The sequence below is a fragment of the Lolium perenne genome, chromosome 1 (assembly GCF_019359855.2).
Source record: "Lolium perenne isolate Kyuss_39 chromosome 1, Kyuss_2.0, whole genome shotgun sequence".
NCBI classification, from domain to species: domain Eukaryota; kingdom Viridiplantae; phylum Streptophyta; class Magnoliopsida; order Poales; family Poaceae; genus Lolium; species Lolium perenne.
The window spans coordinates 52,747,042-52,759,631 of NC_067244.2; the positions used below are offsets into that span (position 1 = coordinate 52,747,042).

General features: G+C 46.9%; 1 protein-coding gene across 1 annotated transcript; it reads left to right on the forward strand.

Annotated features, from left to right (window-relative positions):
• Nucleotides 1-9,826: 9,826 nt before the first annotated feature.
• Nucleotides 9,827-11,359, forward strand: LOC127292313 (peroxidase 1-like). The gene is made up of 4 exons (XM_051321686.2): nt 9,827-10,139; nt 10,230-10,415; nt 10,500-10,662; nt 10,757-11,359. The coding sequence occupies exons 1-4, from the start codon at nt 9,933-9,935 to the stop codon at nt 11,179-11,181; spliced, it is 981 nt and encodes a 326-aa protein (XP_051177646.1). The 5' UTR covers nt 9,827-9,932; the 3' UTR covers nt 11,182-11,359.
• The last annotated feature ends 1,231 nt before the right edge of the window (nt 11,360-12,590 follow it).

Sequence of the window (12,590 nt, forward strand, 5' to 3'; positions counted from 1 at the left end):
GATTAGTATCATAGAATCATGGTATCAATTATATTCTATAAACATATTTAATATTTGAAATCTCTTTGGTTCTTATGTTTTGAATTTGGAGTTTATTCGATTGTTTTCGCGTATAGATATTACGGAGATTTATCGTGAGAGTATTTCGGAGACAAGAAAGAGTTAATAGTTCATCAAGAAAAGGCAAGTTACATCTACATGTCTGTCCCATTTATTTTTGCTATACTATTTTGATTATGAAAGTAGGAATGCATGTGATAGTTTTATTTTGTGAGCCAAGTATTTTTAGAAATGGCGATGTTTTATATAGTTATGTCCTATGGTAGAAATAAGCCGTAGGAACCCTACGTTGTAACCTTAGGTAAATTTATACTAGATTAAGTTCTAGTAAAACTTTGAACTATATAGTTATGCTTAGTCATGCTAAAATAAAATCCATTGTGGGGTTCAAATGAAATAATGTTTACGAAATAGAAATGGTTTGTGAAATGTGTTTATCAAATTAAAGTGTAAAATTATTTCATCCTGGGCGGAGTGGTATGATGGGTCATCGCGTGAGGAGCTGTGTGCTCAAATTGGTTGGGTCCGCCGCCCAGGGATCCCTAAGAGAGCAAGTTCATGTTTAGAATTGCTCAGTTGTTTCGTGCAACCACATGTCATATGGACTCTGGCTTGGTTGATTATCTTGTGGAAACCTACTTGAGGACCATCATCGGTATGAGACTTTGTGTCTATTTTGGAACGGGCATGCCTGGAAATAAGTAGTTAGCCATTTGGGAAAGACCTCGGCATAACCTTCGGGTTGTGCCATGTGGTGAAAGTGTGCAACCCCTGCAGGGTGTAGAACTAATCGATTAGCCGTGCCCACGATTACGGGTGAAGCTGAGTAAACTTTACTTGAAGATGTCTCTTCTCAACTTTGTCTTTCTAAACATAAATTGAATTTCAAACCCTATGTCCGTGTGTCGTTCATAGGTGGGATTTTGGGGAAAGCCCTGTGTTCGTGTGTCGCTCACGGGTACTTTCATCTATGCTAGTTGGACTGTGTGACCTCTAGTCATATATTACTTGATAAAATTGTTTATTAAAGATAGGATCAGTTAAAACTTTGGAAATGTTAAAATATGGTTTATTAATGTAAAATATTGTTTTGCGCAAATGTTAAACCCTATATCCATTTCCTTTGATATCCCTAAGCATGTATAAATAGGTATATTATTGCATTGGTGTAACTTGCCACACATTCAAAGTGTTGACCACTCTCGTGGCTGCAACGTTTCATGTTGCAGGTTGTTCCGGTGACAAGTGAGATACGTTGTTAGGGTCACGATGCTCCAGTCGATTGCCTGTGGCACATTTGCTGGATTCGCCACTTTATTTGTCTTCCGCTGTTCATTTTGGCCTACGGGCATTTATGTAATAAATGACTATGTATTCGGATTTGATGCGTTGTAATAATGATATGACTATGATATTTATCTCGTGAAGTGCGTACTAGCAAATCCTTGGGACTAGTAGTGGATGCCCATAGACTCCGGATCTCTCCAGGTCTGGGTCGCCAGACCCTCCGATCGATCCGTCTTCATCCGTGTACACCGACACCCTGATCTCGGCGATAGGACAGATGGGAACGTACTCTGGGGCCAGGCTTCCGCATGCAGCTACTCCACGCCAGGTTACGCAGCAGCAGCAGCTCGGCTTTCCCATGGCTGGCTACTCTGTGTTTGCCCCGCCAGGCTACTCCACGCTAGGTTCTTCAGGGTTTGCACCGTGAGGGGGCTCTTCAGGGTTTACACCGTCAGGGTTTGCCCCACCAGGTTACTCTATGCCGCCGTCAGGTCTTGCTCTTCCGCACACCATGCAGCAGCCTTACAACATGAACCAGATGGGACAGTTCTTTCCGAGCCATGCACCATCACAGGTCGTGACCATTGCTTCCTCCATCACCATCAAATTAACAAGTGAAAACTATATGTTCTGGCGAGCTCAAGTCGGTCCGCTTCTCCGCAGTCATCTTCTCATGGGATATGTGGACGGTTCCTTCGCATGCCCTGAACCCCACATCATCGTCAGCCATGCGGGCGGTATGCATCAGCAGCCTAATCCAGCGTATCAACACTGGATTCAGCAGGATCAAGCAATCCTTTCGGCCTTTGTATCCTCGATGAACGAGAGCATAGTTGGCATGGTCATGTTCTCTGCCACAACCCGTGTGGCCTGGGAGACTCTGAGTGGAGTGTTTGCCTCCACTTCCATTGCTCGATCTTCAGGGATTCGAAAACAGATGGCTGAGCTCAAGAAGGACAACAAGACCATCACGGTGTATTTTCATAAGATGAAGGCGCTTTCGGACTCACTGACAAGCATTGGGATGCCTCTTCGCGATGAAGAATTCATATCTTACATTCTTGCTGGCCTTGGTGAGGAATATGATGCCCTGTATGAGGTCGTGATAGCTCATACTATTCCGATGCCCATCCGTGACTTGTTCTCACAGTTACAGTCGACGGAGGCTCGCAAGCTTGCCCAACGTCGCACCTCCTCGGGACCGCTGCACTATCCTGCCGCTCATGCCACTATCCACGCCCCCCACCTGTTGCTGCGTTTGGGGCTGGCCGTGGTGGTCCTCGTCCTTCATCGCCCTTTGGTGCACCATCGCCTAAGACGATCCCCTCATCCTCCACGTCCGGGTCCAAGCCCAACACTGGACGTGGCAGTGTCGTCTGCCAGCTGTACGGAGTTCCGCGCCATACGGGGTCCAGGTGCTACAAGAGGTTTAATCGCGACTTTGTGGGTATTGGTAACGATGGAAGCAACACCGAGCGCCAACTTGCTATGGCAATGACGGCGTCTCATGGTCCTCATGGTGCTCCTCAGCAGTCTGTAGACCCGGCGTGGTATGCAGACTCAGGTGCTACGCACCACATCACTCATGAGCTGGACAAGCTCACCTCACATGAGCCCTACCACGGCACCGATCAGGTTCACGCCGCCAATGCAGCAGGTATGCGCATTCATAATATTGGTCATGCTCTTTTACCCACTCCAACTTCTAAGTCTCTAGCTCTTAATCGTGTTCTCCATGTTCCTAATGCCACTCGTAATTGGTTGTCTATGAGTAAACTTTCCCATGACAATATTGTTTTTATTGAACTTCATCCTCATGATCTTTTTGTAAAGGATCGAGACACGAGAGCACCCATCCTTAGAGATCGTTGCAGTGGAGGTCTATACGATATTAAAGCTCCTATCATCAAGCAAGCGCTCAACAGTGTTAAGGTGTCCCGTGATATGTGGCATCGCCGTCTAGGTCACCCAGCTTTACAAGTTGTTCAACATGTTCTTCGTAGTCATGAGTTACCATCTACTTCCGATTCCAATAAAACTGAGTCAGTTTGTGATACTTGTGAACAAGGGAAGAGTTATCAGTTGCCCTTCTCCTTGTCTACTCGTGTAACAAAGTATCCCTTAGAGATTATTTATTCTGATGTTTGGGGTCCTGCCCAAACGTCTGTCAGTGGACATCGTTTTTATGTGAGTTTTGTTGATGCTTATAGTCGTTTCACTTGGCTCTATTTACTCAAGCATAAGTCTGATGTCTATGATGTGTTTATTCAATTTCAAAAACATGTTGAACGCCTTCTCAATCGCAAGATCATCCATGTTCAAAACGATTGGGGTGGAGAATATGAAAAATTTCACCCTTTCTTTCATAAGTTGGATGTCTCACATCGTGTGTCTTGTCCTCACACTCACCAACAAAATGGCACAGCTGAACGTAAACACCATCACATTGTTGAAACCGGTCTTACTTTGCTTGCTCATGCATCTGTTCCTTTATGCTATTGGAATGATGCCTTCTCTACAGCTTGTTTTCTCATTAACAGGCTTCCTAGTCGAACCATTGATATGGAAACACTCCTTGAGCGTCTTCTCCGTGAAACACCGGACTACACATTTTTTAAGGTATTTGGGTGTGTATGTTGGCCTCATCTTCGAGCATATAACAATCATAAGCTTGAATTTCGCTCCAAAAAGTGTGTCTTCTTGGGCTATAGTTCTCTTCATAATGGATATAAATGTCTTCACGTTCTCTCGAATTGAGTTTACATCTCTAGGGACGTTGTGTTCGATGAACATGTCTTTCCATATGCTAACATGCCTACATCACATACACTACCACCAGTTACAGAGTCCTCTTTACTTTCGGCTGACCAATTTATGGATGTTGCACCGCATCGCCTTTGCTTGCTGACCATGGTGCAGCTACCGGACGAGGTGCGCGTTTGGAGGTTCTAATTCCAGCTTCATTTTCTCCTCACTCGATCATGGCGTTTAGCCCATACATGGCTCCGCCTTGGGCTCCGTTGCAGCTCTCAAGGAATCTACGCGTGTGCATGTGCCATCCAGCGTCGAGATGCATGCGCCAGGTCCCGTGTCGCCTTTCGGACCTGGATTCCACACGCCATCGTCAGCGCGCGCAGTGGACAAGCCCGCGTCGCTCGTGCTCCCTTCGCCTGCTCGCGTGCTGCGCCTGGATAATTTTGACAGTCACCTGCACCTGATGCGCGTCGAGACACTCCACCTCTGTCCCCTGTACCTGATCATCAATCACCGTTACCGGACTCCACTGACGCGACCAGCTCAGTTGCCTCCCCGGTAGCGACATCTACTACAGCAACGACCGGTGCACCACCACCTCCTACTGGTCCTGCCACACGTCTGCGAAGTGGTGTTTCTCGGCCCAAAGTACGTACATATGGTACAGTTGCTGAAGGAGATATGCCCTAGAGGCAATAATAAAGTGGTTATTATTTATATCTTTATGTTTATGATAAATGTTTATATATCATGCTATAATTGTATTAACCGAAACATTAGTACATGTGTGATATGTAGACAACAAGAAGTCCGTAGTATGCCTCTTAAACTAGCTTGTTGATTAATGGATGATTAGTTTCATAATCATGAACATTGAATGTTATTAATAACAAGGTTATATCATTATATGAATGATGTAATGGACACACCCAATTAAGCGTAGCATAAGATCTCGTCATTAAGTTATTTGCTATAAGCTTTCGATACATAGTTACCTAGTCCTTATGACCATGAGATCATGTAAATCACTTATACCGGAAAGGTACTTTGATTACACCAAACACCACTGCGTAAATGGGTGGCTATAAAGGTGGGATTAAGTATCCGGAAAGTATGAGTTGAGGCATATGGATCAACAGTGGGATTTGTCCATCCCGATGACGGATAGATATACTCTGGGCCCTCTCGGTGGAATGTCGTCTAATGTCATGCAAGCATATGAATGAGTTCATAAGAGACCACATACCACGGTACGAGTAAAGAGTACTTGTCAGGAGACAAGGTTGAACAAGGTATAGAGTGATACCGAAGATCAAACGTCGGACAAGTAAAATATCGCGTGACAAAGGGAATTGGTATTGTATGTGAATGGTTCATTCGATCACAAAAAGTCATCGTTGAATATGTGGGAGCCATTATGGATCTCCAGATCCCGCTATTGGTTATTGGTCGAAGTGAGTACTCAACCATGTCCGCATAGTTCACGAACCGTAGGGTGACACACTTAAAGTTGGATGTTGAAATGGTAGAACTTGAATATGGAATGGAGTTCGAATATTTGTTCGGAGTCCCGGATAAGATCCCGGACATCACGAGGAGTTCCGGAATGGTCCGGAGAATAAGATTCATATATAGGATGTCATTTTATGTGAATTAAAATGTCGCGGAAGGTTCTATGGAAGGTTCTAGAAAAGTCCGGAAGAAACCACCAAGGAAGGTGGAGTCCACATGGGACTCCACCTCCATGGCCGGCCAACCCTAGTGGGGGAGGAGTCCCAAGTGGACTCCCCCTTAGGGGGCCGGCCACCCCCCCATATGGGAGGTGGAACTCCCACCTCTAGTGGGAGTCCTAGCTTGGCTAGGTTTCCCCTCCATATGGAAGGTTTTTGGTTCGGGTCTTATTCGAAGACTTGGATACCAACACTTGGGGTTCCACCTATATAATGAGGGGCATAGGGGAGGGGGCCGGACACAAAAAAGCCACAAGTTGGCCGCACCCCCTTGAGGCCGGCCACCCCCTCCCAAACCCTAGCCGCCCCCCTCTCCTCCATATCTCCCGCGTAGCTTTAGCGAAGCTCCGCCGGAGTTCTCCACCGCCACCGACACCACGCCGTCGTGCTGTCGGATTCAAGAGGAGCTACTACTTCCGCTGCCCGCTGGAACGGGAGGTGGACGTCGTCTTCATCAACAACCGAACGTGTGACCGAGTACGGAGGTGCTGCCCGTTCGTGGCGCCGGAACCGATCGTGATCAAGATCTTCTACGCACTTTTGCAAGCGGTAAGTGAACGTCTACCGCAGCAACAAGAGCCTCCTCTTGTAGGCTTTGGAATCTCTTCAAGGGTGAGACTCGATACCCCCTCGTTGCTACCGTCTTCTAGATTGCATCTTGGCTTGGATTGCGTGTTCGCGGTAGGAAATTTTTTGTTTTCTATGCAACGTTATCCTACAGTTGCATGGAGCTCCATTCTTTCAGCTTATACTGCATCAAAGGATACACAAGTACCTCGTGACTATATGGAAGCCCTGCGCATTCCCAAGTTCTCCGCCTTACAGTCTAATGGTACTTGGCGGTTGGTACCACCGGTTTCTGGCATCAATTTGATCGATTCTCGGTGGATCTTCAAATTTCAACTTCATGCAGATGGGTCCATTGAGCGCTACAAAGTACGGCTCGTTGCTAAAGGATACAAGCAACGCTATGGCCTTGATTATGACGAGACTTTTAGTCCTTTGGTTAAGACGACAACTATTTGTTTATTGCTCTCTATGGCTCTTTCTCACAGGTGGCACCTTCGTCAGCTTGATATCCAAAATGCCTTTCTCAATGGTTTTCTTGATGAGCAGGTATATATGCGTCAACCTCTTGGCTTTGCTGATTCTAGTAAACCTGATCATTACTGTCAGCTGGTCAGATCTTTGTATGGTTTGAAGCAAGCTCCTTGTGCCTGGCATGCTCGTCCCAGTTCTTTTCTTGGCTCTTTGGGGTTCTCTCCATCCGTGGCAGATACATCTTTGTTCATTCTTCAGCGCTCAGGTGTGACCATTTATCTCTTGGTGTATGTTGATGATATTATTATTCTCAGTTCTACTGCGGCTGCTATACCCAGATTGATCAGTCAGCTTCGGTCTGAGTTTTCTGTCAAGGATCTTGGTGTTCTGCACTATTTTCTGGGTATTGAGGTATCATCACCCACTCCTGGTAGTCTTCTTCTTCGACAACGCAAGTATGCTCTTGAGCTCCTTGCTCGAGCTGGTATGTTGAAGTGTACTCCTGTGACTACTCCTATGGCGTCCTCTGAGCGTCTCTGTAGTACTGATGGTGATGCTCTTTCTTCAGAGGAGGCTACTCAGTATCGTAGCATTGTTGGTGGACTTCAGTACCTCACAGTTACACGCCCTGATTTGTCATTTGTTGTCAACAAATTATGCCAGTACCTCCATGCACCGCGCCCCCTCATTGGTCTGCTGTGAAGCGTGTTCTTCGCTATGTGCGTCATACGATTGACAGTGGTCTTCATCTCAGATCTTCGTCTTCTTCATTACTCTCTGCGTTCTCTAATGCAGATTGGGCTGGTAGTTCGGATGATCGGCGATCCACTAGGGGATATGCTATCTTTTATGGAGGGAATCTGATCGCCTGGAGTGCTCGCAAACAGTCTGCTGTCTCGCGATCGAGTACTGAGTCTGAGTATAAGGCTCTAGCCGATGCTATGACAGATCTTGTCTGGGTACAGTCTTTGCTGCAGGAGCTTCGGGTGGCTCATCTCGACCACCTATTTTATGGTGTGATAATATTGGTGCGATATATTTGTCATCTAACCCGGTCTTCCATGCACGGACGAAGCATATTGAAGTTGATTTTCATTTTGTTCGTGAGCGGGTTACTCAAAAGCAACTACAAATTCGATACATTTCTTTCAAGGATCAAGTAGCTGATATCTTCACTAAGCCACTCCCTTTACCATTGTATGAGCATTGTAAGCGCTCAATCTTTTATCAGTTGAGATTGAGGGAGGGTGTTAGAATACGTATCTATATACATATAGGGTCTTGTAATATGTACTCTTATACACTATATATAATGAAGATCCGTACCTGTCGAGGCACGACAGGACAACCAATCTCATCTACGTATTACGTTCTTTAAGGATCTTGCAGACTTGTGCTTGGTCGCACTCCGGTTCTGCGGCTTGTCCTCGTACACCTCGTCAAGGATCTTGGCGATGCGGTGCTTCGTCGGGCTCGACTTCCTGGCCAGGCTAGCCAGCAGTACGCCGCCATGAGAATATCTTGACCTGATCCTTTTATTTTTTGACATGCTCCACCTGATCCTAGATGGAGAAAGTACAAGTCGGTAGATCGATTCCTGACTCGTCGACACAAATCGTGGTCATCGATTTGGTCGATAGATTCCTCGCTCGAGCGTGTATATATAGGAGCGATTACCTGATCTTGCAATCCCAACTGGACTCTTTATGTTGTGTCCTACCCCTGGGTCGCCCAATCGTGTCTTCTCGGGACAGAGAGGAGAGGAGGCGGGGGCCGGTCACGCTCCAGAATCCTTAAAAGGGCAACCAAGGAGGGAGTCCAGGACTGTTCCGGTAGGGAAACGAAGTCCAGCACCTGTTACGATCAGAACGACTCGATCAGAACGACTCTACGGGATTTCCAATGAGTTGGATCTAAGAAAAACACTTTAGTATGTTGGGCCTAGGAGAAAAACTATTTGGCCCGTTTGTGACACCAGCTAGCCACCTATTGCAATTTAATAGTAAAGATAAGTAGCTTCAGAAAGTAGGTTTGTTTATTATGTCTTGTTAATCTACGTATAGACCACTCTAGTACCATCGTGGTGAACGGCGTATCAAAAACAATGCACAAAACCAAAATCATATGTGAGAGGAGAGGTAACAAATCATACCCTCATAGATTGAACTAGCACAAGTTGTTGATGACGAGGTTGATGAAGATTCGAGAAGAGATGTTCCTTAACCAACAACAAGTATTTTCCAAGGTTCGATAAACCTAGATTTTCTAGGAAAAAAATAATACTATACTACATTCGTAATCCGGATTGAAGCTATCAAAAATCCGAGTAACATTTTAAATTTGATAATTTGCAAGAGCTAACCATCGTTGATTTTTTTTTATTCCGGTGGAGATTGTACTAATTAAGAAGTATTATATTGTACCTTACTTGGCCTTGAAGCAGCCTAGCCTTGAGAATGATCGGGTTCAGGGATGGTATGATGAGTTCACCGTAAAAGACAGTACATGGACACCCAAGACTAGTATAGATATGTGGCATGTCAAAAGGAAAAGTATAGATATGTCGGACCATAGCATCATGCTACCGGTACAATATACTGATCGTGAGATTTCCATCTCAGCGAACTACCGGTAGGTGGCATTGAGTACACTTGCCTGGAGCCGTTGTCGACTGAAACTATTGGAAACGAATTTACTCCACTTTTTTATCACAAAGTTAGTATGAGTTGATGAGCTGATGTGGTTCCGTCTGGCTGGCCCGTCCCGGCCGCCTCCATTATACATACGGTGGCCGCCAATGTACCTGCAACGGCAAAGATTCCGCAAGGTGCAAACAACGGAAGGAACAACTCATTAAACCATGCGAACTTACCTGCTGCTTCGGAAGACAGCTACAACATGCAGGCGTGGGGACAGACCTGCTCTATAAATTTCCTCGGCGCCGATTCAGCAGCAGCAGCAGAAGTTCAAGCTTCCCTCGATTAGCTACCTTGTCTAGCCACCGTCGTCCTTGCACAGCGCCACAGCCAAGGAAGAAGCAAAGCTATTTGGCTTCTAACAATGGCGACGAGGGGTGTGATGGTTGCGCTGCTGCTCGCGGCGGTGGCGGCGTCGTGCGCGACGGCGCAGCTGCAGGAGAAGTTCTACAGTGAGTCGTGCCCCAGCGTGGAGGAGGTCGTCCGGAAGGAGATGGTCAGGGCGCTCTCCCTCGCGCCCAGCATCGCCGCGCCGCTCCTCAGGATGCATTTCCACGACTGCTTCGTCAGGGTTCGTCTGCCTTTTGTCTCGCTGTGCATTGAGCTTCTGTGTGTGTGTGCAGGTTCGTGACCAGCGTCTAACGTGGATGAATGTATGCAGGGGTGCGACGGCTCGGTTCTGCTGGACTCGGCGAACAAGACGGCGGAGAAGGACGCGCTACCAAACCAGACGCTGCGCGGCTTCGACTTCGTGGAGAGGGTGAAGGCCGCCGTGGAGAAGGCCTGCCCCGACACCGTCTCATGCGCCGACGTGCTCACGCTCATTGCCAGGGATGCTGTCTGGCTGGTGAGAACTACCCAACTTTGCAAATGGCAGTACGTGCGTGACGAAGCAAAATCCTCAATGCTGCTCGTTGTTTTTCTTCTCCAGAGCAAGGGTCCATTCTGGGAAGTTCCTTTGGGACGGCGAGACGGCAGCGTGTCCATCTCCAACGAGACCGACGCACTGCCCCCTCCCACCGCTAACATCACCGTGCTCACCCAGCTCTTCGCCGCCAAGAACCTTGACATCAAGGACCTCGTCGTCCTCTCAGGTAATTGACGATAATATTTCCACCCAAGCTTTACACCAATAATACTGTAAATGGTCTTCTAACAATTGACATGGATGTTCTGTCTCTGCTTCAGCCGCACACACGATCGGGACATCTCACTGCTTCTCCTTCTCCGACCGTCTCTACAACTTCACCGGCAGGGTCAACCCCAGTGACATCGACCCCACGCTGGAGCCTTTCTACATGGCCAAGCTGAAGAGCAAGTGCGCCAGCCTCAACGACAACACAACGCTCGTGGAGATGGACCCCGGGAGCTTCAAGACCTTCGACCTCGACTACTTCAAGCTCGTCAGCAAGCGGAGGGGCCTTTTCCACTCCGACGGCGCGCTGCTCACGAACGCATTCACCCGCGCCTACATCCAGCGCCACGCCACCGGCGCATTCAAGGACGAGTTCTTCGCCGACTTTGCCGTCTCCATGGTAAAGATGGGCAACACCGACGTGCTCACTGGAAGCCAGGGCGAGATCAGGAAGAAGTGCTCCGTGGTGAATCATTAGTTAGCCGTGGAAGTACGGGTTGGCATGCCAACGCTTTTGATTTGTGAGTGTAGACTGTTACAGTAAAACCGTTCCTTCATTTTTCTCTCTCCCGGTTCTTTTCTTCGTTGGTTCATTGTCTAGCTACAGACATGTAAACTGTCCTACTCCGTATTATTATTTTCCCATTGCACTACAAGTTCCCGGTTTTCCAAGGGGTTCGAGGGATATTTCCGCCACTTCCTCAGCAACTTTGGGCTTCATTCCTTGTTATCGTGAGCGGTTTGTGGCCTGCATAGAGTCGACGGAGCGATACACTCTCCCGCTTTATCAACGAGCCTTGTTTTTGTTTTCTTCAAGGGCGATTTTGAGCAGACCATGGTTCACTTTGCTTGTACGGAAGGCTCAAAATGGAAGTGGTACTTTGAGCTTCCATTTTTCTCCCTCACTTTCTAGACAATTTTGAGCTTCCATTTTTCTTCATGCGAGAAATTATGTGGCGCGGGTCGATCTTAGCCATACACGTGGCAGCGTGGTAAAAATATTTATTTTGGAAACAAGAAAGTTACTGCGAGTATGCCAAAAATATTAGAGAATGTGTGAGCCCCACTTGCGCGACGTGGGGGAAGAGCAGAGATTTTGGATCCACAAAACAGTGGTCCATCAGCAGTCGTGTCTTCCCGAGGCAACAACACATGGTTTTCGTCAGCATCGACGTCATGATTGAACAAGTCTTCGAGTTGCCAAGACAATATATGGCCAGAAGTAAAAATCGGAAGCCTATGTCCAGCTACAAGCACCCATCCATATGCTTGGGGCTACTCTTATCAGCAGTATTGAATATACTCCTGATAAGACGAAGTAATGATGATGAAAATATAGAGTTGGTTAAATAGTAAAAATTGAGCCTACACCCAAATGCAAACACTCGGATGTAGTCTCGGGGGATACTCCTATCGGAATCGCTGGTCGCGCACCCGATGAAATATGGAAGTAAAAGGAAAGAAAATTGGCAAGACAATATAGAATGAAGCCGAAGAATCTTAATCAATCTACGTACATCTTCGAGTTACATATAACTCATCATGTACTCCCATCGGGAGTCAAGATATTATTCACTATAGTACATCAACCCGAAGAAATGGAGTATTCCATCAGCCGCAAAAAGGTACTCGACAATATATTCCCATAGCGAGTCCGTCGCGATAAAAACTCTGAATGCCGTAAACTCGCAAAAGGGTTACGAAGGTAAGACCCTAGGATCCGTCCTGTGTGGCGTGGCATCACACACGAATGTGCTCTCCCACTTTATCCACATCAACAAATGTAAAGAAAAATCTCAACAAACGCGTTGGGTACTCGATAAAGTAGCTGGAATTCGATTCACGGAGTCCTGAAGCGGCATGTATTGAATTACACACACCATTCCC

Coding starts and splice junctions, on each gene's coding strand:
- LOC127292313 (XM_051321686.2), top strand. CDS start 9,933: ATGGCGACGAGGGGTGTGATGGTTGCGCTGCTGCTCGCGGCGGTGGCG. Junction 10,140..10,229: donor TCCACGACTGCTTCGTCAGG/GTTCGTCTGCCT, acceptor GAATGTATGCAG/GGGTGCGACGGCTCGGTTCT. Junction 10,416..10,499: donor CCAGGGATGCTGTCTGGCTG/GTGAGAACTACC, acceptor TTTCTTCTCCAG/AGCAAGGGTCCATTCTGGGA.